Source organism: Hippocampus guttulatus, chromosome 8 (genome assembly GCF_054856545.1).
Source record: "Hippocampus guttulatus isolate MCC_2025c chromosome 8, RoL_Hgut_1.0, whole genome shotgun sequence".
Classification (NCBI taxonomy): domain Eukaryota; kingdom Metazoa; phylum Chordata; class Actinopteri; order Syngnathiformes; family Syngnathidae; genus Hippocampus; species Hippocampus guttulatus.
The window spans coordinates 8213962-8240283 of record NC_141268.1 but is presented as its reverse complement, the minus strand read 5'-3'; the positions used below and the strand labels follow the sequence as shown (position 1 = coordinate 8240283).

Sequence of the window (26322 nt, the reverse complement as noted above, 5' to 3'; positions counted from 1 at the left end):
TTTATTTGCCTCTGTGTGCAGTTGTAATGGTGGGTGAAGACGCCATCTTGGTCGACATTTCTCAAACAGCAAGGTGACTTTGATCATTCATCTTCCTGCTGTTAACGCTTCAGTTATGTACAAAAGACAGACCAATTAATGAACTGACACAAGCGATTGCTCGTACTGAGCTGCCCAAATTTAAAATGAAGAAAAAGGCAGTCGATGGCCCTGCAAGGTCACTTTTTGGGAGAGCAGCGTGAGTTCGCCCGGTAACAAAGCAGTCGTCACGTCTGCCAGTCGCAGCACTTGAGCTGCATTTTAATAGGAAGCCTCTCAAGCAGGACTCCACCATGCTATGTCTGCGAGTCCACTTCACATTCGGAGGCTGCCAATTAATTAAAAACAAAAAAAAACCTGAAACACGCCAGGGAAGCGAGCGTGCCCTCTTGCATGATAACAAGCTTTGACTTGCAGCTGAGGGATTCCACACGTTTATGTGGAAGACACTACAACCGCATTGCTGTTATTGAGTGGGAAAAAGGGAACGCACACATCGATAAACGGGGCCAAATTTTGATCCAATTCAGCAAAGGCCTGATAATCAGATGCTTCTAAACGATTATGTCTGGTGTGTATGACAAAAACTAAACTTCAAATGATATATATCTTACATCAAAGTATTTTGTCTTCCAAGGCATTTTTTGTGTGAGAGCGTTTCAACTGTTTTAAACATTTTTCTTTAAAAATATTGATAAGGTACGACAGTAATCCTTCGCTCTAACACGGTTCATCATTCACACCATCGCTGTTTTTGTGAAAACAATTTTTACAGTGCATTGTGTTCCGCATCCTGATTGGCGAAGGGACTGTAGACTAATGTCAACAATCTCTGTGCCTCATCGCTGTACAGCTTGCCAAATTCTCTCCATGACAAAACCCATTGTGTGTCAACGAAACATTTTCACCGTTTCTAAAAACTGTCAATTGTAAGAAAACCGTAAAGATTACTCACATTACTGGTAGTTCAAGAAATAGGTAGAGTGGGTGTCTCTGAATTTGCAGGCTTCCGCCATCGTGAGTTTAAGACAGCCAAAAGTTTAATTGTGACAATAAGATTTCGCAAGGAAGTGGCAGTATTATTTATGTGTCATGCGTGTCTTTTCACAAGTGTTTCGGTGATGGTAAGCCAAGGAGTGAAACGTCATTGATGAAAACTAAAAGGAAAGAACTGGATGTGCGACATCTTTTATTATTTTTTTTATTTTGACTATCACCTGCAGTTACTTGTTCTTGTTCAGGGTTGAGGATAACTGGAGCCTATCCCACTTACCTTAGAGCAGGACAAGTGGGTAACACCCGAGATTCACAGCGATGGACAACTGAGAGTCAACGAATCTAACATGCATGATTTTGGAAAGCGGCAGGAATCTGTAGTGGACTTTGTGGGTTCGCTCCATGCTTGCCAGTTTTTAAAAAAATGTTTCAATCACTAGTTTTGCCTTCACTCCTTCGTCAGGTGACGACCTTCATCTAATCTCATTTAAAGACTGTGAATCCATTTTGCAATTGATTGTCTTCTCTGCTGCTCAGAGACTGGCGGCAGATTGTTTCACCGTCACTACCGGCAGATCACCGGTGGTGATTTAGTTTAGTGATTACAATTTCGTTTAGTTGACTGTCACTACCGGCAGATCACCGGTAGTGACAGTCAACTAAACTAAATTGTTCACAGGCTGCATGCTCGCGAGTTGATGCCACGTGATGAGAAGAACAGCAAGAGTCAAACACGTGCCAAAGTGGGGTTAAAGAGATTATATATATATATATATATATATATATAGGTAAATAAATAAAATACTGACTCAAATATTTAGTAATGTAATTAGAATAGACAGTCAAGACGTATCTGATTTACAACTTCTTAATTTCAGTAAAAGTAAAGAAGTAGAGACTGAAATGTAATTAGTACAAGTAAAGAGTTCTCTCTCAGGTAAAACACCCACTTTGATAATTTGGCACAATGAAAAAAAACACACATAAAGTGAAGTTCACCTTTATAAAGTTGCAATATCCTCGTACTGAGCAGAAAAAAGAAAAAAATTAAGTGCTGGATGATGCAGCTTCAATTCTGGCTGGATAATCAGGACTACACTGACAACAGGCCCTTCATGAGTACCTGAATTTCTTTTTTTAATTCATTAATTTTTTATGCTGTGTTATCTGCCGAGGTTGAAAGACAACTAGGCTTTTTTGAAAAAAAATTAGGAGTGGAAAGCTCAAATACCGGTTTACAAATATTGGGGGTAAAAGCAAGAAGTAATCAGAAAAATAAATACTCAACTAATTGAACAGATATCTGGAAAAATATACTTCAGAATCCTGTTATTTCCCACCATGGAGCATATTGTTGCTCACAAAATGAATAGAAGACAGAGGAGTAAAAAAATACAACTTGTTAGGTAACTCTTGTGGCCCAGTCAATTTCAAGCCCCCAGCGGTTTGCCCGTTCCCAGCGTGATAGTTCTCGCCCACTGTAATTAAGCTCCACCCATCCATTATTGATGAATGTCAAACACAGCGTGATGCTTGGCTTGCTAAGCTGACGTGTGTCCTACAGTCTCCTGGTCACAGCAGGTTGGGCGGAGAAAGAGAATGACTGTGAGGCTTATAGAAACAGACTGGCGAGGACGTAAAGAGGAGCCTGCCGTAAATGTCACTTTGCCCCTTTCGACGCTTCCCGGAATGAGGCGGCGGCGGCATGCTGAAGACGCAGCAGCAGCTGTTATTCCTTTGAGTCGTCCTTTGACATTTGGGAAGTGTGGGCACCTTGCCCCCCCAGAGGGTGGTCTTGCTCGACTGGGGATTGTTGAGGATGAACACGAAGGCCGGAGGCGACTGTTTTAGCGTCATATTACACTTGGTTTCCACACGAGGGTGCAACTCTTTGAACCTACTCTAAGGGGTCGCTGGTCCCAAAAATTGCAGGGCACATCAATACAAACAACATTCACGACTTTGGACAAATTTGAGTCTTCAATGATCCTAACGTGAGATGCCGATGTAAATCACAAGCCAACCGTGCAGCCTAGAACGACAGTTTACCTTCTAGAATTTTATCACAACTGGTGGAAATGTGCCTTAAAACTCATCCTACAGAAGGATGAGAGATTATTTAACAGGCCACTCTAATTCAACAAAAATCCCCCTATTCCAAAACCTTGAACAGAACCATAATCAGGATGACCTGAGGCATCAGTGACGGCAAGCTCAAACGAATGTTACAAATTGGAGTCTCTTACGACATGTCTTTTGTTTGAAGCCTTAACTTTCATTGACCTTCACGGTGAGTACGCAGATATAATCTACTAAAAGAAGTCAACTTCAAGCGGGACTGTCAGGAAAGAATGAGGCCCGAATGCAAAATAAAGTCAGTGGTATCGGCGACTGCTGTATATGGAGTGATTAGACGCGAACAAAATCGTCACTGAAGCCGTCGTGTGATCTTATTGTTTCGGTTCTGTCAGCGTACACCCCTGTCAGCACTCGTCTGTCGGATGTGGCAGCTTCTCCAGACATTTGATTGCTGCCAGGGCAGCGTTTGCACATCCCCGATAATGATGACAACGGTAAAAGAATTAACAGCTCAGCTCTGCTCGCACACAGTCCACTGCACTGTCACTCAAAGGTCAGTTCTTTTGGTAAAGAGGCATATTTACTATATTACTATCCAGTAATCCCCTACATGTATGAGTTACCACAATAGTGAGGGTTGACTGTACGCATTCTATTCATTACACTGATTTTCCTTTAATGATTTGAAGGCCACATACCCAGGTCTCTGGTTGTTATACCATCGCAAAACCTCGACAAGGATTGTTTTGACTGCATGAACCTTAGTATGCTACATAACTTTAATATGTATTAATATGTGGCTTTAGTACATCACACTTGGCCTTGACAATGCATACATAGACGATTGGGTTTTTGCATTTCATAACTTAATTTTCAAGATATTATTTTGCTCTTCGAGGAAAGACAAGTTTAGTCATATGGTGCACACAAAATGGCTTTTTTTTTTCTAACACGAAATCAATTCAAGTCAGACATCTCAGCAACCTCTTGTCCAATAGAAATGGTCCAGCTAGAGCAGGGTTGTCAAACTCATTTTTGTTGCGGGCCACATTGGAGTCACCGTTTCCCTTGGAGGGCCATTATGACTGTCAAACCATATGAAGAAGTCAATAATAATGGTTTACTTGACTGTTGAAGTGACTCTGATGAGGACTTTAGTCACAAGAAAATGCTTAAAATATGTTTTTATTACGTATGAGAATGTGAAATTATGCAATATTTTAGCAAGCATCAATGATGGAAGTTGACATGTTTGATTTGCTTTTGCGGGCCACATAAAATGATGTGGTGGGCCAGATCTGGCCCCCGCGCCTTGAGTTTGACACATGTGACCTAGAGCATTTTTGTTCCAGTCTCCCTACTTTTTGGCAGTCACGTTGTCTGCCACTTGAAGACGCGTGTGGCCTGTCCAAGTGAGCTTTTTCCCAGACTTATCAAGAGCCGTCTCGCGCCTTCCCAACTGCCAGAGCGAATGAGATGGTTGGGTGCTCTTGATGAGGGGTTTTGGGTTCAGCGGAGGCACTCGGTTCCTCCGCTGCACTATTTGGGAAAACATGGTCAGTAAGGTACTACCATTCGGAACCTAAGAAAACCTTCAAAGCACATGAGGTAAAATGTGCTAAGGTCCGATGTGGAACTTTTGGGCTCTCATATTTCCAAGAGATACAAAGTACATTAGGTCAAACACAACACTGCTCATAACCCAAAGAACACCACAACTACAGTGAAGCCTGGGAGGGGCAGCATCATGCTTTGGAACCGTTTTTTTCAGCGAGAATTTCAACAAGGTGAAGGGAATTACGAACTGTTCCATATACCTTTAGTACCAGGCTTGGACTCAGGACACTTTTGCAGGGTTCAGAGCAGAGGGGAGATTTATTTGAGGTTCAACCTCAAAATAGGCACGCATGCGAAAACAAGGCAAGGGCTGGACAGAACTGTGGCCAGAGACAGGAGTGCAATACAGAAAGACGAAACACACTGGCACCGGACAAAGGGAGACAAGGGCTATTTAAGGACCATCAGGTTGAAACAATCAGGGCGGGGCCAACAATCAGACTGGCACAGAAGGAAGAGCAAATGACCTTCACCGGTGTGACATATACCTGTTACCACTAGCACAAAACCTTCAAGCTTCTGGAAGAAGGAGGGAAAACAAGTCAGGAAAAGCTACTTAAAGATCAAAAATGTATTTAGGGTGAATATGAGCAATTTTAAATGATGCAAAGTGTGTGCTGACTCCAATTTAACAAGTTTGAATGTGATGGATTAATTCAGAACACAGCCAAATCACCAGTTATAAGAGGGTGTGCACACCTTATCTCAATTATTCATTTTTATGCAAAAGACAGAACAATGGTCGCGCAACAAAAACATGGACAGAAACAGATAACAGCAATCACATTGATATATATTTTTTGTCCTGTGACTAATATTGAGAAAAGAAAACGTTTACGAGTCTCGCAATGGAGAAATTCCCAATTCACAGCAGCAAAGTTATGAAAGCAAGAAGTAGAACAACAAAATATAGGAGCTGCTGGAAAGGCAGCCACTCTCGCGGCGCCATTTTGAAGTCAAAATAACAAAAATAACAACACATAGGACACAGACAGTCGTGCAATCTTCACACTTTTCTGCATACACTTTGTTGTCTGAAGCAGTTATAGATGAAAGAGGAGAGGATAAAAGTGTCCTTTCACCAGTGGATCAGAGACGTCATGCTGAAAATGTGCACACGTCTGCTACAAGCTAAGTTTTGAAAGCAAACACGAAGCTGTAGCGTCCATTTACGAAAAGAGATTAGTTCACTTCTCCTGTCCCACGTAATCCGCTTCAAACTCCAAGCCGCGACTGCCAGTTCCACATCCGCGCTCCGCGCGAACGCTCCTTTCTTCTCATTGTCGGCTCCTTAAGCCTTGCATCCATCCAGCCGCAGACCGTTCAACAGCACCGATCTCTCCGCTGAACAAAGCGGGGCTGTGAAAAATGCTGCCCATTACAGGCGCAAGACACAAGCGTCCCAGGACTGTCCAGCAACGACAGTCAAATGGCGCCGACATTCCTCCCAGTCAAAAACAGTGCTGGTATACCCATGCTGCCGAGAAGGCACAACCACCAAGTCAAGTCAACTGTATTTATAGAGCACTTTCAAACAGCCATCGCTGCATACAAAGTGCTGTACATAGAGCAATTTAACATGCACAATAAACAGTAAGACAAATCGGTAATAAAGGCGGTAGAAAGCACCAAACAGTAAAACCAAGAACAAATCTAAGTCATGCTGAGTCGAATGCCAAAGAATACAAGTGAGTTTTGAGGAGGGTTTTGAAGATGGGCAGCGAGGAGACTTGCCGAATGTTCAGTGGGAGGTCATTCCAGAGAGAGGGACCAGCAACAGAAAAGGCTCAATCCCCTCTGAGCCTCAGTTTAGTTCTTGGTACTTCTAATAATATCTGGTCCACAGACCTGAGGCGTCGGGCAGGTGTGTAGGGGCGGATGAGCTCAGAGAGGTAAGGTGGCGCGAGATTATTCAGAGATTTAAAAACAAATAAGAGGATCTTGAAAATAACTCTAAAATGTATGGGGACCCAGTGAAGGGATGCCAGAGTAGGAGTTATGTGCTCCCTCTTACGAGTACCAGTCAAGAGGCGAGCAGCGGCATTCTGGACCAGCTGAAGGCGCTTAATGGAGAACTGGCGGACTCCAAAGTAAAGGGCATTGCAGTAATCGAGCCGGGATGTGACAAAGGCATGAATTACTGTCTCAGAGTGTTCATGTGAGAGGAGAGGTTTTATTTTGGCCAGCTGTCTAAGGTGAAAGAAGCTGGATTTAACAACGGCACCAATTTGCCGATCAAGTTTGAAATCACTGTCCAGTTTAAGGCCCAAGTTTGAGACTGTTGACTTAAGATAAGGAGACAGGGGGCCCAAGTCTACAGGATGGGATGTACAAGGGCCACTGGGACCAAACAATATCACCTCTGTCTTCTTTTCATTGAATTTCAAGAAATTTTGTGCCATCCAGGTTTTGATTTCTTCCAGACAGGATAGGAGTGGCTTTAATGAGAAGGTGTCTTTCTTGCTCAGTGGGACATAGATCTGGCAGTTATCTGCATAGCAGTGGAAGGGAATACCATGTTTCCTTAAGATGCAACCCAATGGGAGCAGATACAGCGAGAACAGCAGAGGCCCCAGAATTGAGCCCTGTGGAACACCACATGACAGGGGAGCAGTGCTTGACTCAGAACAGCCAAGGCTGACACAAAAGGTTCTGTCAGCTAAATAGGACCTAAACCACTCAAGAGCACTGCCGCCAATGCCCACAAAGTGCTGCAAACGAGTCAGCAGAATACTGTGATCCACTGTATCAAATGCTGCAGTTAAGTCCAATAAAACTAGACACGCGTGGTCTCCAGCGTCATTTGCCAGGAGGATGTCATTAGAAACGCGTAACAGGGCTGACTCCGTGCTATGCATCGTCTTGAAACCTGACTGGAAGACCGTCCACCAAGCACAGTCTCCTCCTTGATGAATGTCGTGGCCAAAAAATGCTGAAAAAAGTCCACATCAGGCCCACACGACGTAACAACAAACACAAAGTGACAAAACAAACACAAAAACAACAAAAAAAAGCAAGGCTCATGAGAGCACTTGCCGACGGCTGCCTACTCGGGCGCCATCTTGGACTTTAGTACGATACTGATAAGCTGAGAAAAGTTGAGATGTCGTAACAAACATAATATCCATCTGTATGTCTATTTTAAAGACAGAAAGAGCAGCACAATGCTCATTCAAATGATTCCGTGTGACAAAAAGGGTTTCATTCTTTTTCTATGGCGTTACTGTAGGTTTGTGTAAATGACAATATGAAGGAGAGCATTGGTGTGTGGCTTCATTGTGCAACAGCTGCTGGCATCTGCACTCTAGCACCATTGTGAAAGAGTCACGTGCGCCCTCTGAAGTCCTCGGGGTTCAGACGCATGCGAAAAATATAGACAGACAGACGCGCTACAAACAACGGGCTCAATCGCCAGTTTCTATGGATCACGTGTGCTCTTTTGTCATCAAGCCAACGCAGCCAAATGCGTTGGTGAGGTGAGTGGGCCAATCCGGACGGTAATCTGCTGATGTCACACCAGGCCCAACGACCTTGTCAAACTGCCAGAGGGGGGAGGATGGGTGAGGGCGCCGTGATTGACGGGACGCCTCCTCAGACAGCAGCTGTCCTCCGCAGCCCGGCGTGCTGAAGCGACATAATGCCTCCCCGGGATGGGAGAGGGATGCATGACGGTTACGTTTCGTCATCGAGGATGAAGTGAGGGTGGACCTGACATCGTCACTTTCGCATCATCGGTTCAGTAATCGGCACCACGGCTTCAGCCAGAGGTCATCGGAAACATCTGGACGATGGAATGGCATCAGCATTTTTTTGACGTGAGGTTGCAGCATAGGGGAATCGAGTTTGCGTCTCAATATTTCCTCGACTCAACTCATTCGAGTAGGAAGGTCACAAGTGGCACAATGAAAACAAAATGGAAATTATGCAATCATTTTACAAAAAATAATGTAATTAATTTTCAATGATAAAAACATTTTTTTCAGGTAAAAAGTTGCTTTATTTTAAAGAAAAAAATTATATTTTTGAGAAGGTCGCATGTTTTCAAGGTTAAGGTCGTATATTTCCAAGAATTGCCCCTTGTGAGGGTATGCGATTTCAGATAATGGATGGATGGATGGAATATATTTTTAAGTCCAATATTTTTTTCAAAAACCTGATGTGTTAGAACAAGACTTTTTTTATTTTTTTTTTATTTTTAATTTGTGTAACCAGTTCAGAGTGCACCCCACCTATTGCCCGGAGTCAGATGAGATAGTGTCCAGCATGCCTGCAACCCACGTGATGGAAATTTGCTCTTGACAAACGTAATCGTTGAGCGTAATCTTTTGGAGACATCCAATTATCAGGCACTTGCTGACTTTGATCGGAAGAAAATGCTCAAATTTGGTGCACTCTGCTTAAGTGCAGATTTTACTTGGCTGATTCCATTGCATCTTTCCTCGATATGACTTGAAATTTGTTACTTTTAGATTCCTTCAAAGCAGCATTAGGCCTCCACATATACTCAAGAGGTCAAACCACTCAATTTTGAAGTGTGTGTGTGTCAGTGGGCAGGAAGACAGCATGCTGGGTAGAAGGATAAAAATAACCCAAGTTCTCCATCCTCTTTTGTTTGTGGTCAGCGGGCACTCAGCTGGGGTTGGCCAAGACTGATTTTGGGACCCAATGGTGACGGATTTCCCCACAAGAGGGCACGGTAAGACACTCTGCAAAGTCACACCTACCGCTGGACGTTTACCAAGGTGATGGAGCCATGTGAGTTGCAAGAAGCACAACTGGTATCAGTATGAACATGACAATTAAATGATGCTTAACTTAATGATCCCCCCTCGCGCGACAGCCCCCAGGCCCAATTGCTCCAAAAAATGACAGGAGTCCCTCAGACAATACATCCTCACACAAGCCCCCCGTGAGTCGGTGGGTGGAGGCAGCCGCCATGTTGGCGTCAATCAATCATGTCAGCATACATGCTGACACGTAATGTGACGCGGAAGAAGACTGGCCGTGATCTTTGGCCATTCCCGGCTCACACTCAGACTTAATAATGTGCTGCCACTGTGCAGGGCATCTCAAATATTCCTGCTGAATGCCAAAGAGGAGATATTAGCTGACATTTTCTCAGTGTGTGTGGGGGCCGTTAGTCCATAAATTCCATCCACTGGCACTTGAGTGCATAAAATGTTTGTTGAGGCAGGAAAGAAATGAGATTCTCCAAAGGCAAATGATTAGTGCAGACAGCAGGAGACCTGCAAGAAGGCCGTTGCCGCTAAGAATTTAACACGTGACGACACTACCCCCATGTGGCCAGTCAAAGACTATGTTGTGCTGCCTTTGATTTGAATGTTAATAGACATCTTTATTTACATAGCGCTTTCGCAACAGCTGCAGCCGTAACAAAGAGCTTTTCGGAACAAATTACATAAAATATAGAGAATGAGAACAAAACGGAAGTGATTGTGTTTGGTGAACCACACCATGCCATTGACTTTGGTGTTCCTCACAGTTCCTGTGACAAGAAACTTGTCGTCGTGATTTACAGTTCTTTTAAACGAGATAAACAACTCAGCAGTGGTAAAAGCAAGCCTCTTTCAGCTACGATTTATAGCAAAAGTAAAATCTTACTTGCCTTCTGGCCAGCTGCAAAAAGTAATTCATATATTCATTAGAGCGCCTGTGGATTATTGCAATTTATTATAGGTATTTACAGATCTAATTGTTCCTTGTATTGTTCCCAAATAAACAGCTAGAAGTGAAAATAATCCGCAAATTGTTTTAGAGCAGTGATGCGCCGCCTTTTTTGACTGAAGATCGACTTTTCAAGCAACCGACCTCCCCCGATTGACCCGCTACCGCACGTCCACGAATCATACACACACACGCAGGCCACGATGAGCAACAGCCCAGAACACGAACGAAACAGAACAGAAAAATAAAGTATATACAAGAGCTTGTGAGTTTATAAAATGAATCGGTGCCTACCTTAATCGAGACCTGACGCGGCTGCATGGGAGGCACTTTGGCAGCGTCTTCAGTGCAACAACGTCACTATCGTAGCTCAAGTGTGTCGTTTTAAAATTTCTCTCCTGGCACTTCAGATTCCCATTCTTTGCCAGTGCCACCGGTGAATTGTACATGAAACAAACTTTGAATGAGAATAACAAAAATGAAAAAATAATTTGGCAACAGCTCTAATCACAAGCTGCAGGTGCAGAGGGCTGGCGTCTAACAACTTCCGGTGATGCAGCCGCCGTAGGTTAAAAGTAACCTGCTTTGTTTTATTTTTTCAATACTTTTTATGTGAAAGTGAAAGTGAGAGGATGCTTAGGGTGCAATGTGCACAAACACAAAAATATAGAATATTAACACGCGTGGTTGCACACACACACACACTTTTTTTTTTAATCTACTTGACCCCCTCGACACCCCCCCTCCCGCCACCATCAACTTGGGACCAGTTCGCGGGCTACCGGTCGATCGTGATAGACTGGTTCAGGACCCCTGTTTTATAGCAAACGTCAATAATTTATATTTTGAAAGTCTTCCAACTTGAATGAATATGTTCACCTCAAAAAATACAAATGATGGTCTTTAGAGTGTATAAGAGTTGTACGTCCACACCAATACTGTCCTCATTGTGTGGGATCTCCTCCATTTTAACATTTATTATGTTAAAAATAAGCCTGCATGTACATCACTTCAAATTTCTCAGAATCCATTTTCCATCATGTTTGAAAGCATGACCCGATGACGCTTACGACTTCTGACACTTGTGACCCATTTGGTAGGTCGCCTGCTCTACTTATCGTGAGCTCGACTTGGCTTTTGTGCATTGGCCTTAATGTTCTCTGTGGCCTCTTGAAGCTGTTATTTTTAAATTTTTTTGCCTCATTTTGGAACATTTGCTGAGACACTTCACACCACTAGGTGGCAAGACTTGCTTTACAATATGAACAACACAATTTTTTCCCTCTCTCGCTCACATACATACATATAAACACACACACCCCCACCCACACACACACACATATATATACTGTATATATATACACACACACACACACACACACACACACACACACACACACACACACACACACACACACACACACCTATATCCATCCATCCATTTTCCAATCCGCTTCTCCTCAAAAGGTGTGTTGGAGCCTATCCCAGCTGTCTTGGGCAGTAGGCGGGGGACACCCTGAACTGGTTGCTAGCCAATCGCAGGGCAGACACAGATGAACAACCATCAGCGTTCACACACATACCTAGGGACAATTTAGAGCAGGGGTGCCAAAATCAGGTCGTGGGGGGGGGGCGCTGTCCTGCATGTTTTCCAAGTCTCCCTGTTGGAACACACCTGATTCAAATGATCAGATCATCAGCAAGCTCTGCAAAATATTAAAAGCCGCTCTCATTCTGACACCATCCAATCAATCCAGCCATCCATTTTGTTCTTATCATCACTATCGTCCCCAGCTGACTTTGGGTAAGAGGTGAAGTGGTTGCCAACTAATCGTAGACTACAAGCACAATAAATCAACATAGTTTTAGCTGATGGTCTTTTAAAGGTCAGCATTCTGCTATGGGACTTCATTAGTGAGTCTATCACATCTTAGTTTTCCTTGATCATGTATAGGAGAGACCTTTCAAGTTTTAATGGCAAGTGAGAAAGTGTTCATTAGTGAGTTTGAATGTGGCTTGGGGTTAGTATGACGGTACACTCCAGATGCTCAGCAGATGTTGTCAGATGTAATGGATGTGCTGGTAAACCATCACAACAACTGTGGCATTCTGCTGGTACAAGACAAACATAGAATGGTCGGGAGGGGTGGGGAACCTCCGGGCTGTGGGCCGTATTCTGACTTTTTTGTGGTTCCACTCATGATAGTCACACCTACCAAATGTTGCCAAGTTAAAATGGCTCTAACCTTGAGGAGCTGCGTTACTACAGTTTTATATAGAGTTGGGAAGGCGCGAGACGGCTCTTGATAGAGTTATATAACTCTGCAGAACAAATTCCACTTTCCAAACTGAAACTGTTTTCAAGGCCTGAACTTTCAAACAATTCTGGGGGGTGCGACGCGGGGAGTCAGGCTGGCAACTCTGAACAAATGTTCACCACAATGAAAACCTTGCAAAGTTTATGAGTTTTGAGTATGGGAAACCCTTTAAAACATAAAAAGCCATTAAAGTGACAATTTACTTGGCTTAAGAATAATAATGACAAACAAACAAAGCCACAGTCAAGACGAACTGATGTAAAAAGCCTATAAACATTTCCGAGTAACCCCCAAAAGCTCATTCATGATACATAATAAATATATTCATAATAAACATCTGGTCAACCAATGCATCACATTTTCCCCGTGAATTATAGCTGAAAAACATTGGGAAAATGGCACCTCATTCCTGTTTGAGGGTGTAAACGATGTTGCAATTAAGTCTCAGCTAGGCGCCTGCAGGATTTGCGCGTTTTGAAAGTTACAGTGGATGGGCAACAGGGGTAAACCTTTTAGCACACGCGCCGCTCTTCCCCTGGGTCACGTAAAGGTCTCGGGCCTTTCACGCCGCTAGCCGCTAATGAGGTTGAAGAATCTCCAGCTCTCTCACACACACACACACACACACACTCTCACTTGAGTCTGCTGCTCAAATAAGTCGTGAAAGAGGCACACAAAAATGGACCGGTGCAAAAGTGTGACGCTTTGGTGCACGACGATCAAAAATGTCGTTCCATCTGCAGTGTTATGTGTTTGCAAACTGAATCCACTATTGTGCACAATATTTTTTTTAAATGTCTTTGCAAAATTAAAATGATTTGCCTTTGCATTTCAAGCGACGAGAATGCTGAAATATGAATAAGTATTTTCCAAAAGACAGAAACAAATCAGACCTTGCCTCGTTTCCATGTTTTTAATGTACAGTAATGTATTCACGGTTAATCGTTGTATTTTTTTCAACATTTTTGTTGGACTTTTTGCAGAATATTTTGTGTAGAAAGTCAATTTCAAATGAATGTAAAATGCATGAATGGCTTTATTCATCATAAACTTTATTCAACATATTCATTAACTGGATACATTGAAAACTACTAAAATATTCTAGATTCCACTAGGAAGAGATACGTTTGTACTCCTTTTTGAACATGTAAGCAGGTCAGACATTACCTATGTTATATTGATTATTTGTAATTCTATTTTGCTCTGTTTCTTCTTTCATCTTTTTTGATGGTCTTAATCCCCCCCCCCCCACAAGTCACTATATTATGCCATATTTTTTTTTATTCATGTTTGAAATACAATTGCAAAAAACAAAAAAAACAAAACAATTGTTGGTCAACAAATTCCAGTAATATTGGAAACATACAATACTACGTTATTTACCATTTAGATTGAAATGGTTCTCGTTTAAATTATGGTCCTTTGACTTTTAGAAAATTAAAACCATTAAAATTGTCATCATTATATTTTAGCTTAAAATGGTCATCCTTATGTCAGATTATTGCAGTATTGCAATGTAAAAAACTGTAAATTGGTAAACAGTGTGAGACAATATTTTATACATCACAATATTACATTATTTTGTTAAAATGTTTGGCTTAATTTAAAACAAATTAAGCCACCTTAAGTATTTGCAATTTAAATGAACATTTACTGGATTTAGTTTCCTATCCTGAAATATTATGCAAGGCCTATTGCCACATTATTGCAAATGTAATGTCTTGATATGTAAATGTATTATTAACATTAAAATTAATGAGTAAAAAAACAATTCTTTTATAGCTTAATTTAAAATAAATACAACTTTTTTTAATAACAGATCTTATTTTTTTTATTGAGGAGAATCAAGTCGAGCGTTTCTAGTTTTTAGAAAATAAACCAATGACAATATTACAAATAATGAACTCGTTACATCATTCACAGGGTTACAGTCAATATACATTTATACAGAAATACAATATTTCCCACATTGGTCACCTTCGGATTCCGAACCGGTGCTGGCTGGCGAAGCGCTTAACGAGGAGCACACGGATGCCCGACCACACGAACTGACATCCAGAGTGGCAAGGGTCAAGGTCGGGGGTGGGGGGAAGCACGGAGTAACGCGGGTCCTATCGGGATCGGTCCTGTAGGGAGAGAGGACGGTCCTGTACCGCACGCTTCGAGGCTGCACGTGACCACAACGGCAGCAGAGGGTGCTCTGGTGCTTTTTGTGCAGCACATGAGTCCTCTAACATTTCACTGGTTCCCCTCGCTTCTAAACTGTGGCAGCTGCTGTGAGGAGGACTTTTTTTGTCAAGTTTTTGGTTCAGTAATTATTCACAGTAAACCACAGTCACCAAAGCAGAGTGTTTGAAAAAGGTGAGCAGCAGAAAGCATCATTGAAAGAGAGGACTTAATGAGTCTGGCTGCAATCAGACATACTGTCAACCTACAAAAAACCCTTTACCGCCCAGATGTTGTCCTTTCCTTTAAATTGTAACTGTAACATTCACAGAGAAATAAAGGAAAATATAAGGCCATTTAAAAAAAAAAAAAAAAAAAACGAAGCATGCCTCAAGGCTCCTTCCAGGGTCCCCCCATTTGTTTAAGTTTTGACTTTAAAAAAGAAGCTGTTTTACTCAATGTGGAGGGATGGCTTGTGGAACTTGGAAAAGATCCTTGAAAGACAAGCCTTAATCAATACACCTGTGCAATCAACTGACTCTTCAATTGCCACATCCTGCTTCAAAGTTGAAAATATATTATTGAAAGAGAAATGAGGAAAACGTGGCCATGACTGGGAACAAAATTGATTTGTATCTTTTATCAGAATCCGTATCAAAACTGAGCGGACTTCAAGGCTCCTTTCCAGGGCCTCATTTACTTATGTTGCGACTTGTCAGTTGAGGAGGGTTGTTTCAAACCAACTCGACTTTGTGAAGGGGGTGAACCAATTAAAGGCAAGTGGCAGAAACTATACTGTATCAAAGGAAAGAAAGAAAAAGATGTATATCAAACATACTTTAGAATTTGAACAACTTCTGCTGCCTGAATGTTCTCCTTAAAACAGTAAATGACATAAACGAGCAGTTACTTCAAAGCAACTGGATTTTCTGAATAGATCGGGTGTGCAGCAGGGAAAGAGTGTTTTGAAAAAGGCAACCAGCACAAAACATTGAAACATCAGTGATACGTCTAGCAATGAATAAAAAAGAAAAAAAAAGAAGAAAAACTCCTACCTGGATATTGTCCTAAAAATTGTCAATGTATTAGTCATACAGAAATGTGGGGCCATGACTTTTTTTCTGAAGCTGCAACAAATTTGGGTGTCGTTGAAGGCTACTTCCCAGGGCCCCCTTTGCTTAGGCTTTGACTTTTAAAACAAGCATGGTGACTGAAAGGAAATGAGTGGGTGGAGGCCTGGGGCATGGACCAAGAAAAAGGTGGGCCATGATTGGGGGGGGGGGCTTGGGGGTGATAATCCACACCTTTAATGGGAATCCACACCACAATTGGGCACACCTCAAGGCTCCTTCACAGGGCCCCCATTGCTTGGGATTTGATTTCTTAAAACCAACTCAACTTTGCAAAGGGATGGGCCGTGGGCCATAGGCGCATCATTTGTTAATACTGAGCAGTAGAAAAACCCCCCCACCTCAAACGAGTATATGTCTTACTGTGCAATCAAAACCTTTTCAAAACTAGAGTAGCACTTTCACAAACAACCTCCTCCAGCCCAAGTGCTCCCATAAAATGGTAAATTATAGAGAAATACAGTATATACAAATACATAGAAAAATTGAAGAAAATATGTCGCCATGATTGAGGAAAAAGTTTCTGTATGTCACACCTTAATTCGGAGCGGCATCAAAATTAGGAATGCCTCTTTTATAGGGCCCCATTCTGTTCATGTGTGTGTGTGTATATATATCTCTCTCTATATATATCTATCTATCTATCTATCTATATATATATATAGATATATACTGTATATCTATCTATATATATATATAGATAGATATATAGCGAGAGAGAGAGAGAGAGAGAGAGAGGGCGAGAGAGAGAGAGAGAGAGAGAGATTCATACAGGGGTGTTTGTCTATCTGTTAATGTCTCCAATTTGGTAATGATTCAAACAAGGTTTGTCAAGGATCGGAGGAGGTCTGCGCTCAACTGACGCTATCCAAGTTTAAATTCCAGATTTCAGGAGGCACTTGAACCATTGTTTCACTGGATAAAATATAAATACAAAGCAAGTTAATTTCCAACTTGTTGTGACTACATCTGTCATTAAACATTTTTCACAGTGTAAAAAAAAAAGTGGAGTGCAGCATCTCTTCTGTGTGATTATTGCTCAGCTTCAACTACTCTCGCTCTTTCTCACTTTTTTTTTAAAATTAATCATAAAAGATGAATACTGTACTTCATGTGGTCAACATTTCACCCTTCACATGAAATGCAAACAGGATCCACTGGCCTGTAAACATAGTTGGAAAATGAAAATGACTTCCTTGTACCACCCAGAAATTAAGTGTGCAACACACATACCGATTTTCGGGCTAGATTTTAACATCTCTTCCCCTCTTTCGATTAGAGTCCACAGTCCGGTTATTGGATGTCTCTAACAAAATCAAATAAAGTACAAAACAAAAAAATTGAGTAATTATCCTGAGCGATTAACTTGTGGTTTTTTAAATGTTGGAATTTAAAAATATTTGATTCACACATTTAATTGGAAGTTCCACCAAAATTTGGAGGACCTCAAAGCTCCTTTACAGGGCCCCATTATTTTCACTATTTTTAAATGAATAACGTATGAAAAGGCAAAAGGAAGTAGATATCTCTTAAAGTGTGCGATTTGGTGCTTCTAAATGTTACATCTGTTCTTTTGGATTGTGTGTTCGAGATAAGATGATCCACAGACTCTGTAATTGTGATGTGAAATGGAATGCGAACCAATTAGGAAAGGACTTTTGCACTACGCTTTTTTCTTCTGCATAATTTCCATCAATCCAAATGCCCTGTGCTCTATGTCACAAATCAGTCTTGGTAATACAACAGATATGGGGACTTGCTACTGTTGATGGAGATATCCTTATGTGTGTGGTGCGGTGTGTTGGTCTTCTGGAGTACCTGTACATTAAACACTGAAAGAAGTGCAAGGAAGAATTTTTCCTCGTCATGTGTGGGGTCTGTCACAGTTTAAAAATCATTTCAGATATGATAAATCGGTATATGTGTACCCCGCTTAAGAGCTTCCAATGTGTGTAGGGCTTGTGTTCAGTGAGGGCTGGAAGAGGGCAGTGGTGGAGGAACCAGACTGAGAGCGATGGATCCAGGTTGGACATGTGCACTTCAAACACTCTTCACCCGCAAGAGGCAAGTGATGCTTTCAGACACCTCGTGACAAACAATACTGACAAATATTGACAGCTCAAAATATAGAAGCATACAGCAAAGTATACAGGTATCTTCTCCAGGGAGGTGATGGGATAAGGTGGGGTTGTTTATCTACATGATTGTGCAGCTTTTCATAATCAACTCAAAACACCGGTGGAAAATCCAAAGCGTTTTTTTTTTCTCTGTCTTGACACTTTGCAAAACAAAACCTCAAAATGAAATCAGAACAATTCAATAATATGCATCCACAAATTGCAAACTGCAGAAATGGAACACGTTGCATCCACCTGATTGTAAAGTCTATTCATGTGTGTGTGTGTGTGTGTGTGTGTGTGTGTGTGAGTGGAAGAAGAAAGAAGATGGATGGATGGAGGATGGAGGTCCGCCACACATCTGAGCCAGCTTACCCAGCACGCTTTATCACACGGAAGAGAACAGGGTGGTTAGGTGGGTGGAGTTGGTCAAGTGAGTCAGCCCTCTGAAGTGGTCCTTGATACATCCACTAGGGAGCGAGGTAAAAACAATGTTGTCTATGCTGGGAATATTCAACAGAACATTTCACACCATTTTGAAAAAAAATGTAGGATTTTTTTTTCCTTTCTTGAGGTTTTCCTGATGTCAGTCTGTGCCAGAAGGTCCATTTGACTACATCCTCGGCCCGTCTTCCGAAATAGACAGGATCCTTGGTTTCTTTTTTTGTATCTTGCCCTTTTAAAGGGTAGCTCACTTACTCATCATGTGTACAACCTTTTATTGTCTTTAACTGTCCATAAACTCATTTCATTTTTCATCTTTTTTTTTTTTTTTTTGCTTACAAAATTCTTTACAAAATTATGACCAAACCAAAAGCATCAATGAAAAGCGGTGGAAGAAGAAAAATAAGTGTTGCTGGTCACTTCATTTTGGGGCTCCTGTGGTTCTGCGTTTCAGAACAGCTTGTGGATGGATGGTGACGGGGGGGAGTAAGGAAGGATTGGGTGAGGGAAGGGAAAGTGTCGAGGAAGGGGTGGGGTCACAACCAAAAAGCATCCACTCCATCCTCGGCGCCCGCCGGGGTGGGGTAGGGAGTGCCCCGCCTCCGAAGTGCCCCGGCCGGCCCTCCCCGGACCGCTGCTCTGCTTTGGTGAAGGTCAGACCTCCACAGACTGGATCTGGTTCATCTGGGCTCGCATCATCTGGACACTGTTGAGGATCTTCTTCTGATGGCCCGCTAATGTCACGCCCACCCGGAGGATGTCACTGTGACAGTTACAGAACCATTGAATGGATGAACCGAGCACGGAAAACCCACAAGATAGAGTATGAATACACAGGTAGGTTGCTTCATGAGGTACATCAGTGACGAGCAGCCACCATTCATGTAGTGTTTTGCAAAACTCCATCACGAATAAGTAAAGAAGCCATGGGTCACATTGGTTTGTTTACAGCGCAGTCTTGTGCACTTTCGAACGAGAGGAGTATTGATTTGATTAAGGTCTTAAAATAAAGCATTTTGAAATAAATGTAACTGTCGCTAATTTTAGAAGCCTACTTCTTTGTCTTCATTTTTCCATTAAATTCCTTTAAATCTTTGTTTCTACCTGTTTTTAAAGGCTGCCCATGTACATTTTAAAAAATAATTCTGAGTAAGCTAAATTTGCTCTCTTTGCTTTGTCTCTAGCTGTTTGTCAATGCTTTTGGGGTGTTGTGCTTTTGGTTGTGTGAAGCACATTGAGTTGCCTTGTATGTATGAAATGTGTTGTATAAATCAAACAGTCTTGCACTGCAATATTACTCATTTAACATATTGTCGAATAGATTGTCACTTACTCCATGGTCATCTGGGACACCACGTCAAAAGTAGTGAAGTCCGAATTGGCAAAGTTATCCTTATACTGGCCCATCTTGATGGCGTCCAGCCACTCGTCCACCGTGCTGAAGCTGGAGAAGTCCGGGATGCTGCGGTCCAGCAGGGGCAGATGCACACTGGGGGGTGGGGGTGGGTGGACACAGGCAGGATGCATTAGGATGAATGATGACGGAAATGTGATGGCGCTTCGCATCGCGGTCGCTCTGGGGACCACCTGCGTGCTGCTGGAGCCACTGGTTGCGTCACGTTCTCACGGCCTGAGGACAATCCCGCAGGCCTCGTTCATCAAACCGTGCTTTCCAAATTCATTTCCCTCTAAAATGGATTTTCCAAAAGAAGTGCTGAGTTTTTTTGGGGGGGAGACTTTCTACTGGACATCTGTGGAAAATTAGGAATGTTTTCAATGTGCACAACGGCCTCAATCCTGGATTTGCATTTGCTGTTTGTTGGAAAGACTTGAAAGAGTCGGTTCTAAAACCAACACTGCATTCTAGATCAGTAGCGCCTTTCACACAGACCATCATCGCCAGCTTCTTACCGCCTCATCCTGTGTGTAAGGTACTGATGTGTGGACTGAAGTCGCCCGGCTTCCAAAATACTATATATCGGAGGTTTAACACAGTCTGTGACTATGTTTACATGCAGTCAGTATTGAGGTTAAGGTCCAAATTACGGTTTCTGAAACATTTGAGACAATCCGTTTACATGCATGAGTGGGCAGAGTTAGTCCCGTATTAATGTCTGCTTGTGTATTCCGACGAGTTGCGTGCCAGGCTCATAAACTTATTAACACACACATTTGGTTGTCTAAATACAAACTGTTTTTTTTCCTTCAGAAAATATAGTAAAAACGCTGCGAAGAAATCAATGTATTCAAGTTAGGCTCTGGAAGGCAAGTAAGCAGGATCGCCGCATATACAAGCACTACCTGTACTCCAAAGACCAAGACTCCTTGCGTACAGAGCATACGTAGAACACAAATCAATGTCCTTTAAATGGAGGTATTCCGTTTGCATTTATATGACCAAATATTCGGGTTAGAAAAGGGGTAACCCGGCGGTCTATTCTGGTTTTTAAAAATGGACTTTGAGCATCTTTGAATTTATGCCAGTGCTTACATGGCCTTTCAAAGGTTTTGCATGTGTGTCAGAGACTGACACCAATGTACGAGTTTTAACTCACACCGAGACTCATTGCGCCGTGCCCCTTTGTGTCGTCAAATTTGTCGCTGACGTTGCCATGCATCTGATTATCTGAATGCATGAAGCACCAATGTCTCACTAGTGTTCTGCTTGAGCAGGTTTTGTCTGAAAGGAACAGGCGGATAAATCCAGGCTTTCCCACGAGACCGCTGATGTGTCACTTAGACGAGAAAGCAGAGTAAATGAAGCTTATGATGCACTACGCTATCAAAACAAACATTATGTCAAGCACATTTGCTGATTTTAGACAGGAGTGGTGCCAGTGAATGTGGGGCCATGGTTAGAATCTGTAAAAACATTCACTGCCCATGCCAAAAGAACTTCGCTGACATCCGCACACATCTAATTAATCGAATATGTGACGCCATAGTGGATGTGTGAACGCACATCAGTAAATGTGACAAATAAAGACAGACAGACAAATAAATGCCTAACCTTTGTTACACCTCTGTTGCATCAATTTGCTAGAAGGCAAAGTGGAAGGGGGAAGTGTTTCTCAACTTTTTTGATTAAGAACCGCTTTATGAATCAAACTGTGTGGCAACCTACTCTTCACAATAGTAGAACAAGCTATTTCATCAACTGTGTACAGTGACACTACATTTTCAGAACTTGAATGGTTAGACAGTCAAATATTACGGATATTGACCTAGAATTTCGCCGTAAATTAGGTCTAAGTGTCGTAAAACATATACAAAATTGGGACAAAGACATTGTTACATTTTTTTCAGCTTTTTTTTTTCTTTTTTGTTCTTATCTTCTCACTAGGTTATCAATGATGACAATCCAAAAATCAAACTGGCAATGTCAACAACGGAATAAAAGAAGGAACTCATTGTCCAAAGTTGTAATCATGAAAGGTAATAAAAGTTTCACAATAAACCAGGACCTGGTCAATTAATTGACCGGGCGATTTAATTGGCTAATATCAACCACCCCCCAAAAAAAAACATGAAAAAAAAAACGTATTCGTGCGGAAGCAGAAATCAGACGATATATATTTAATGAATTGGCCAAATAATCGATTATAAGATTTTAAAAAAATGATAATCGGCATCGGCTTCGGGAAAATACATGTCGGTTGGGCCCTCCAATTCAGATAAAGGTAAGGTAAATCAGTCAGAATTTATAGGGGTCTGCAAACTCGATTAGAGAAAGAAAGCTCCAGAAGCCGTGACAACCCCCCCACCCCCCCCCAAAAAAAAATAATGCTTGAAACACCCAATTCATCAAGCAGTCTGACTCACCCTGAGGATAACGGAGTCATGGCCTTCAAGGTATTGGGATTACGAATCATCTTGTCCAGGTTGTTGACGATCTGGCTGAATTTAGGCCGGTTGTTGCGATCCTTCTGCCAGCAGTCCAGCATCAGCTGGTGCAGGGCGCTGGGACAGTCCATAGGGGGTGGCAGCCGGTAGTCCTGCTCGATGGCGTTGATGACCTAAAGGGAGGAGGAGTCCCGACACACAGAATGCAAATTTAATGAAAAAAGCCTCACCAAATATTTTTCATTGATCAGTGATGAAGCATCTTGAGAGACACATCCATCCATCCGTGCTTGACCTCATTATGGTTGTGGGTAAGTGTAGTCTATTGCATCAAGTAGGGCACACCCTGGACTGGTCCCCAGCAATCACTGGGCACGTAAAGCGATTGGATCCGTTCAGGCAACATTTGCTTTCAACACATAAAGTTATAGTAGGCAGTGACACTCGACACGAGACTCACTACATGCCGCATGGTGTCTGCTGTCATTAAAGATTGGAATTTCTGCTTGCAATTTCATCCAGACTCTCCAGTGCTCAAAGTGGTGACATCGCCATTGGATCTCAAAAAGGGTGGCCCGGTAATTGATTGCCTGCTCGGTTGACTGGGGCACACTAAGGTGGGGATTTGTTAACCGGTCGGAACGACCCGGAAATACGCACAGTCTCACCCAGTTCATTACGGGGGCCCATTAAAGAAGCCTGCATTCAAAGTCCGATTAATCTCATTCAGAAGATATCTAAATAAGGACCACGATGAAGCACAGGCGCTATCTGAGACTGTTAATAAGATAACAGCCGAGGTTCTCTGTCCTCTCTGAGCACATTAGCGTTCTTGTTTTCAATTTCAAACTATTCTCTTTGTCTCCCCCGCCACCCTCACTCCTCTATAATTGCTCTCTTCCCACCACTACCCAGAGGGAGAAATTGAGGCTCCAGTAGAGAGCACAAATTGTCTACAGAGCATTTTCAAATTATCTGATTATATCTGTGCGGCAGCTGGAAGAAATTATCACATGAAACACACACACTGCTCTTTGGAGCAAAGACAGGCCGCACCTCTGGATATTAAATATGTTTGCGGGAATGGGCGCCACAATGCCCGTAGATGAGTTTAGTTACGCACATCTTGATTGGTCATATCCCAGTAGGGCCTCTCTCCATATGACATGACTTCCCACATGACGATCCCGTAGCTCCACACGTCACTGGCCGAGGTGAACTTCCTGTACTGGATAGCTTCGGGCGCAGTCCATCGGATCGGGATCTTGCCACCCTGCGAGTAAAATAAATAAATAAATAAAAGCTCAAAATTACACCCAGCAACAGATGGTAATTTAAACCAGGAGGTGGATGCACTCAAACACCTGGGAGCAAAACAGGCAAAAAATACAGCAAGAAGACAAAGAGTTGGGGCACAGTTTTCAAGGTAGAAGAGCATGAGTGGAAATATAAAACAAAATTACACGTTGAAAGACGTGCATGAACTCTGATGAAAAACAATTTCAAAAACATCTTCCAGCTGTGGAGTACCTCAAGGCTCTGTCCTGACTCCCATCTAATTATACGTCCACTCTAATTACTTCCACCAATGTGGTTTTCATCATTTCTTTGTTAGCCAGCGTAATTAATACCTACTTCATAGATCATGACAGTATTTTGAGCAAGGGTGAGGCAAACGCTGTGGATGAACACACTTTGATTTTGATCAGGACCTCACATTTTTCAAAATGGAATAATGAATCGTCATTAGAAAATAAAGACACATACAGGAGCATCTTAAAAAAAAGCTCATCCAAATGAGGTAGTGAAACTTTCCTTTTTTAGTGGTAATACATTCCTTCCAGTGTTGTATTGTTGCCCTAAGTATTGGCACCCTGGTTAAGATGTCTTGAAAGTCTTACAATAAATTACATTTGATCTCATACTGAAACTAGTAAAAATGGCTCAACAGAGTCAAGCTCCTCTCATGACCTTCTCGGTCCCCAGATCGCAACCCTATTGAAACCCTGTGGAGTGAACAAAAGAGGAGAGAGCTGAAATAATGGGAAGCGAATCAAAACATCTTAACAAGGGGTGCCAATATTTATGGAGGGCAATGTATGTGCTTCCAATTGGGCTCATTTGGGTGAATTCCCCAGCAAGTGCTCGGGTTGTACGAGCTCTGGAACTCTCCCTAACCGACAATATGGGTTATTTCCATTTCAGTTTTGGGCAGAGGTTCTTTTGTGCATCCTGGGGCTCATTTTTTTGTAACTTACAGACAGAATGAATTTAGGGGTGACGTTTGGGAGACCTCTCGGATACGTGAAGTTGTGGCCCGCAAAATGGCAATTCATCATCTGAAGAATAATAATAAATCGCAGGGGCTGATCTCACCAGAGCGCTGGTGTAGGTAGGGTCAGACGTGTCGTCTTCCAGGAAGCGCGAGAGGCCAAAGTCAGACACCTTGCACACCAGGTTGCTGTTGACGAGGATGTTGCGGGCGGCCAGGTCGCGGTGCACATAGTTCATGTCGGCCAGGTACTTCATACCCGAGGCGATGCCCCGCAGCATTCCCACCAGCTGGATCACAGTGAACTGGCCGTCGTTTTGCTGGAACACAACATAAAACGTCACAAAATCAGCAGACACTGGGTCAGACGTTTATGTGAATTCAAAGGCACAATTACAACGCACAAATAAGATAAGACAAATAACATGTTACTTCAAGGGGACATAAGGAAAATACTTTTTAATGTCGTTTATACAAACTGTTGGATCTCTGCGGTACCTGGACACCTGAACAAAAGTGACACCAAACAACCAAGTACATCTTTGGTTATTTGCCCATTTCTGAAAATGTGCCCCTACAATTTGGTTAGTTTACATAATCACAACAACACTCTTGTCCTGGCTACCAGTTCATAACATTGGTCTTGTTGTCACAGATTCAACTTGTTATTCTTGTTAATACAACCGCCAGCAGTGGAATAATCTCTCTCTCTCGCTCTACTTACTTGAACCATTGTCACAGATTTATATTCCACATCACCAGACACTTTAAAGCGCTCAAGGACATCTGTACTATTGCACACTTAAACTTTTTCTACAAATACTTCTATTAGTCACTTTAAAATGGTGCAATGATTATCTGCACCAACTGCACAACTGTTATAGTGTTGTATTCTACTACTGATCACTTTAGCTTTGCTTGATACTTTGCACATTGTTTCACACCTGTCATTGGGTGGTACTACTGCACAATGGTACCCTTACATGACGGAATGTCTTTCCATACTTATGCCATGTCCTTCATTATCGTAGTTGCTTGTTAATGATGATACTAATGGATCCTGTACTACTGTGTTCTACATACTTGGCCAATAAAGATGATTCTGATAAACAGTATATATACTGTATATAGATAGATAGATAGATAGATAGATAGAATGGATCAAATGTTGATTTTTCTTGACAATGCATCTAAAAATGATTTAAAAACGCAGTCATACTATATTATAGTCATTATTATGATTATTTATGACATTTTATCTTGACCAGAAACCAAATCCATCAAACTTTAGCGTACAAAGGTTACTTTCATATATGCAATAAAAAAAAGGCACCACCGCACACAAAGAAAGAGAAAAGTTTATCTTTGTGTGTGCTCTGCAGGCCTGGCCACCGTTAAGCTTGGTCTGGATGCCTGTCTAGTCTACAGCTGTCCGCCCCCCCCCCCCCCCCGCTCCACCCCTCACCTTCATCATTTGGTAAAGTGCTTTAAGGCGCAAGCATGGCGCCTGGAGCAAGCGCTGCAGCTGTGCACCTTCGTCACTTTGCCACCTCCCATTGGCAGTTGTGGGATGTAATGAAATACATACTTTGCTCTAGGACTTTACAGTAGATTTT

General features: G+C 42.3%; 1 protein-coding gene across 4 annotated transcripts in view; it reads right to left on the bottom strand.

Moving 5' to 3' along the window:
* Positions 1 to 18271: 18271 nt before the first annotated feature.
* ephb2b (eph receptor B2b) overlaps positions 18272 to 26322 on the bottom strand; it is a 148844-nt gene continuing 140793 nt past the window's right edge. For 3 of the 4 annotated variants that reach the window (XM_086117257.1, XM_086117258.1, XM_086117259.1), the window contains exons 12-16: positions 24811 to 25026; positions 23558 to 23707; positions 22414 to 22607; positions 19925 to 20080; positions 18272 to 19354 (exon numbers count right to left, since the gene is read on the bottom strand). In XM_086117257.1, coding sequence (XP_085973383.1) covers positions 19246 to 19354; positions 19925 to 20080; positions 22414 to 22607; positions 23558 to 23707; positions 24811 to 25026 — 825 coding nt within the window. In that variant the 3' untranslated portion in view covers positions 18272 to 19245. Of the gene's footprint in view, positions 19355 to 19920; positions 20081 to 22413; positions 22608 to 23557; positions 23708 to 24810; positions 25027 to 26322 lie in introns of those variants that run through there. The other variant, XM_086117261.1, reaches the window with a different exon arrangement.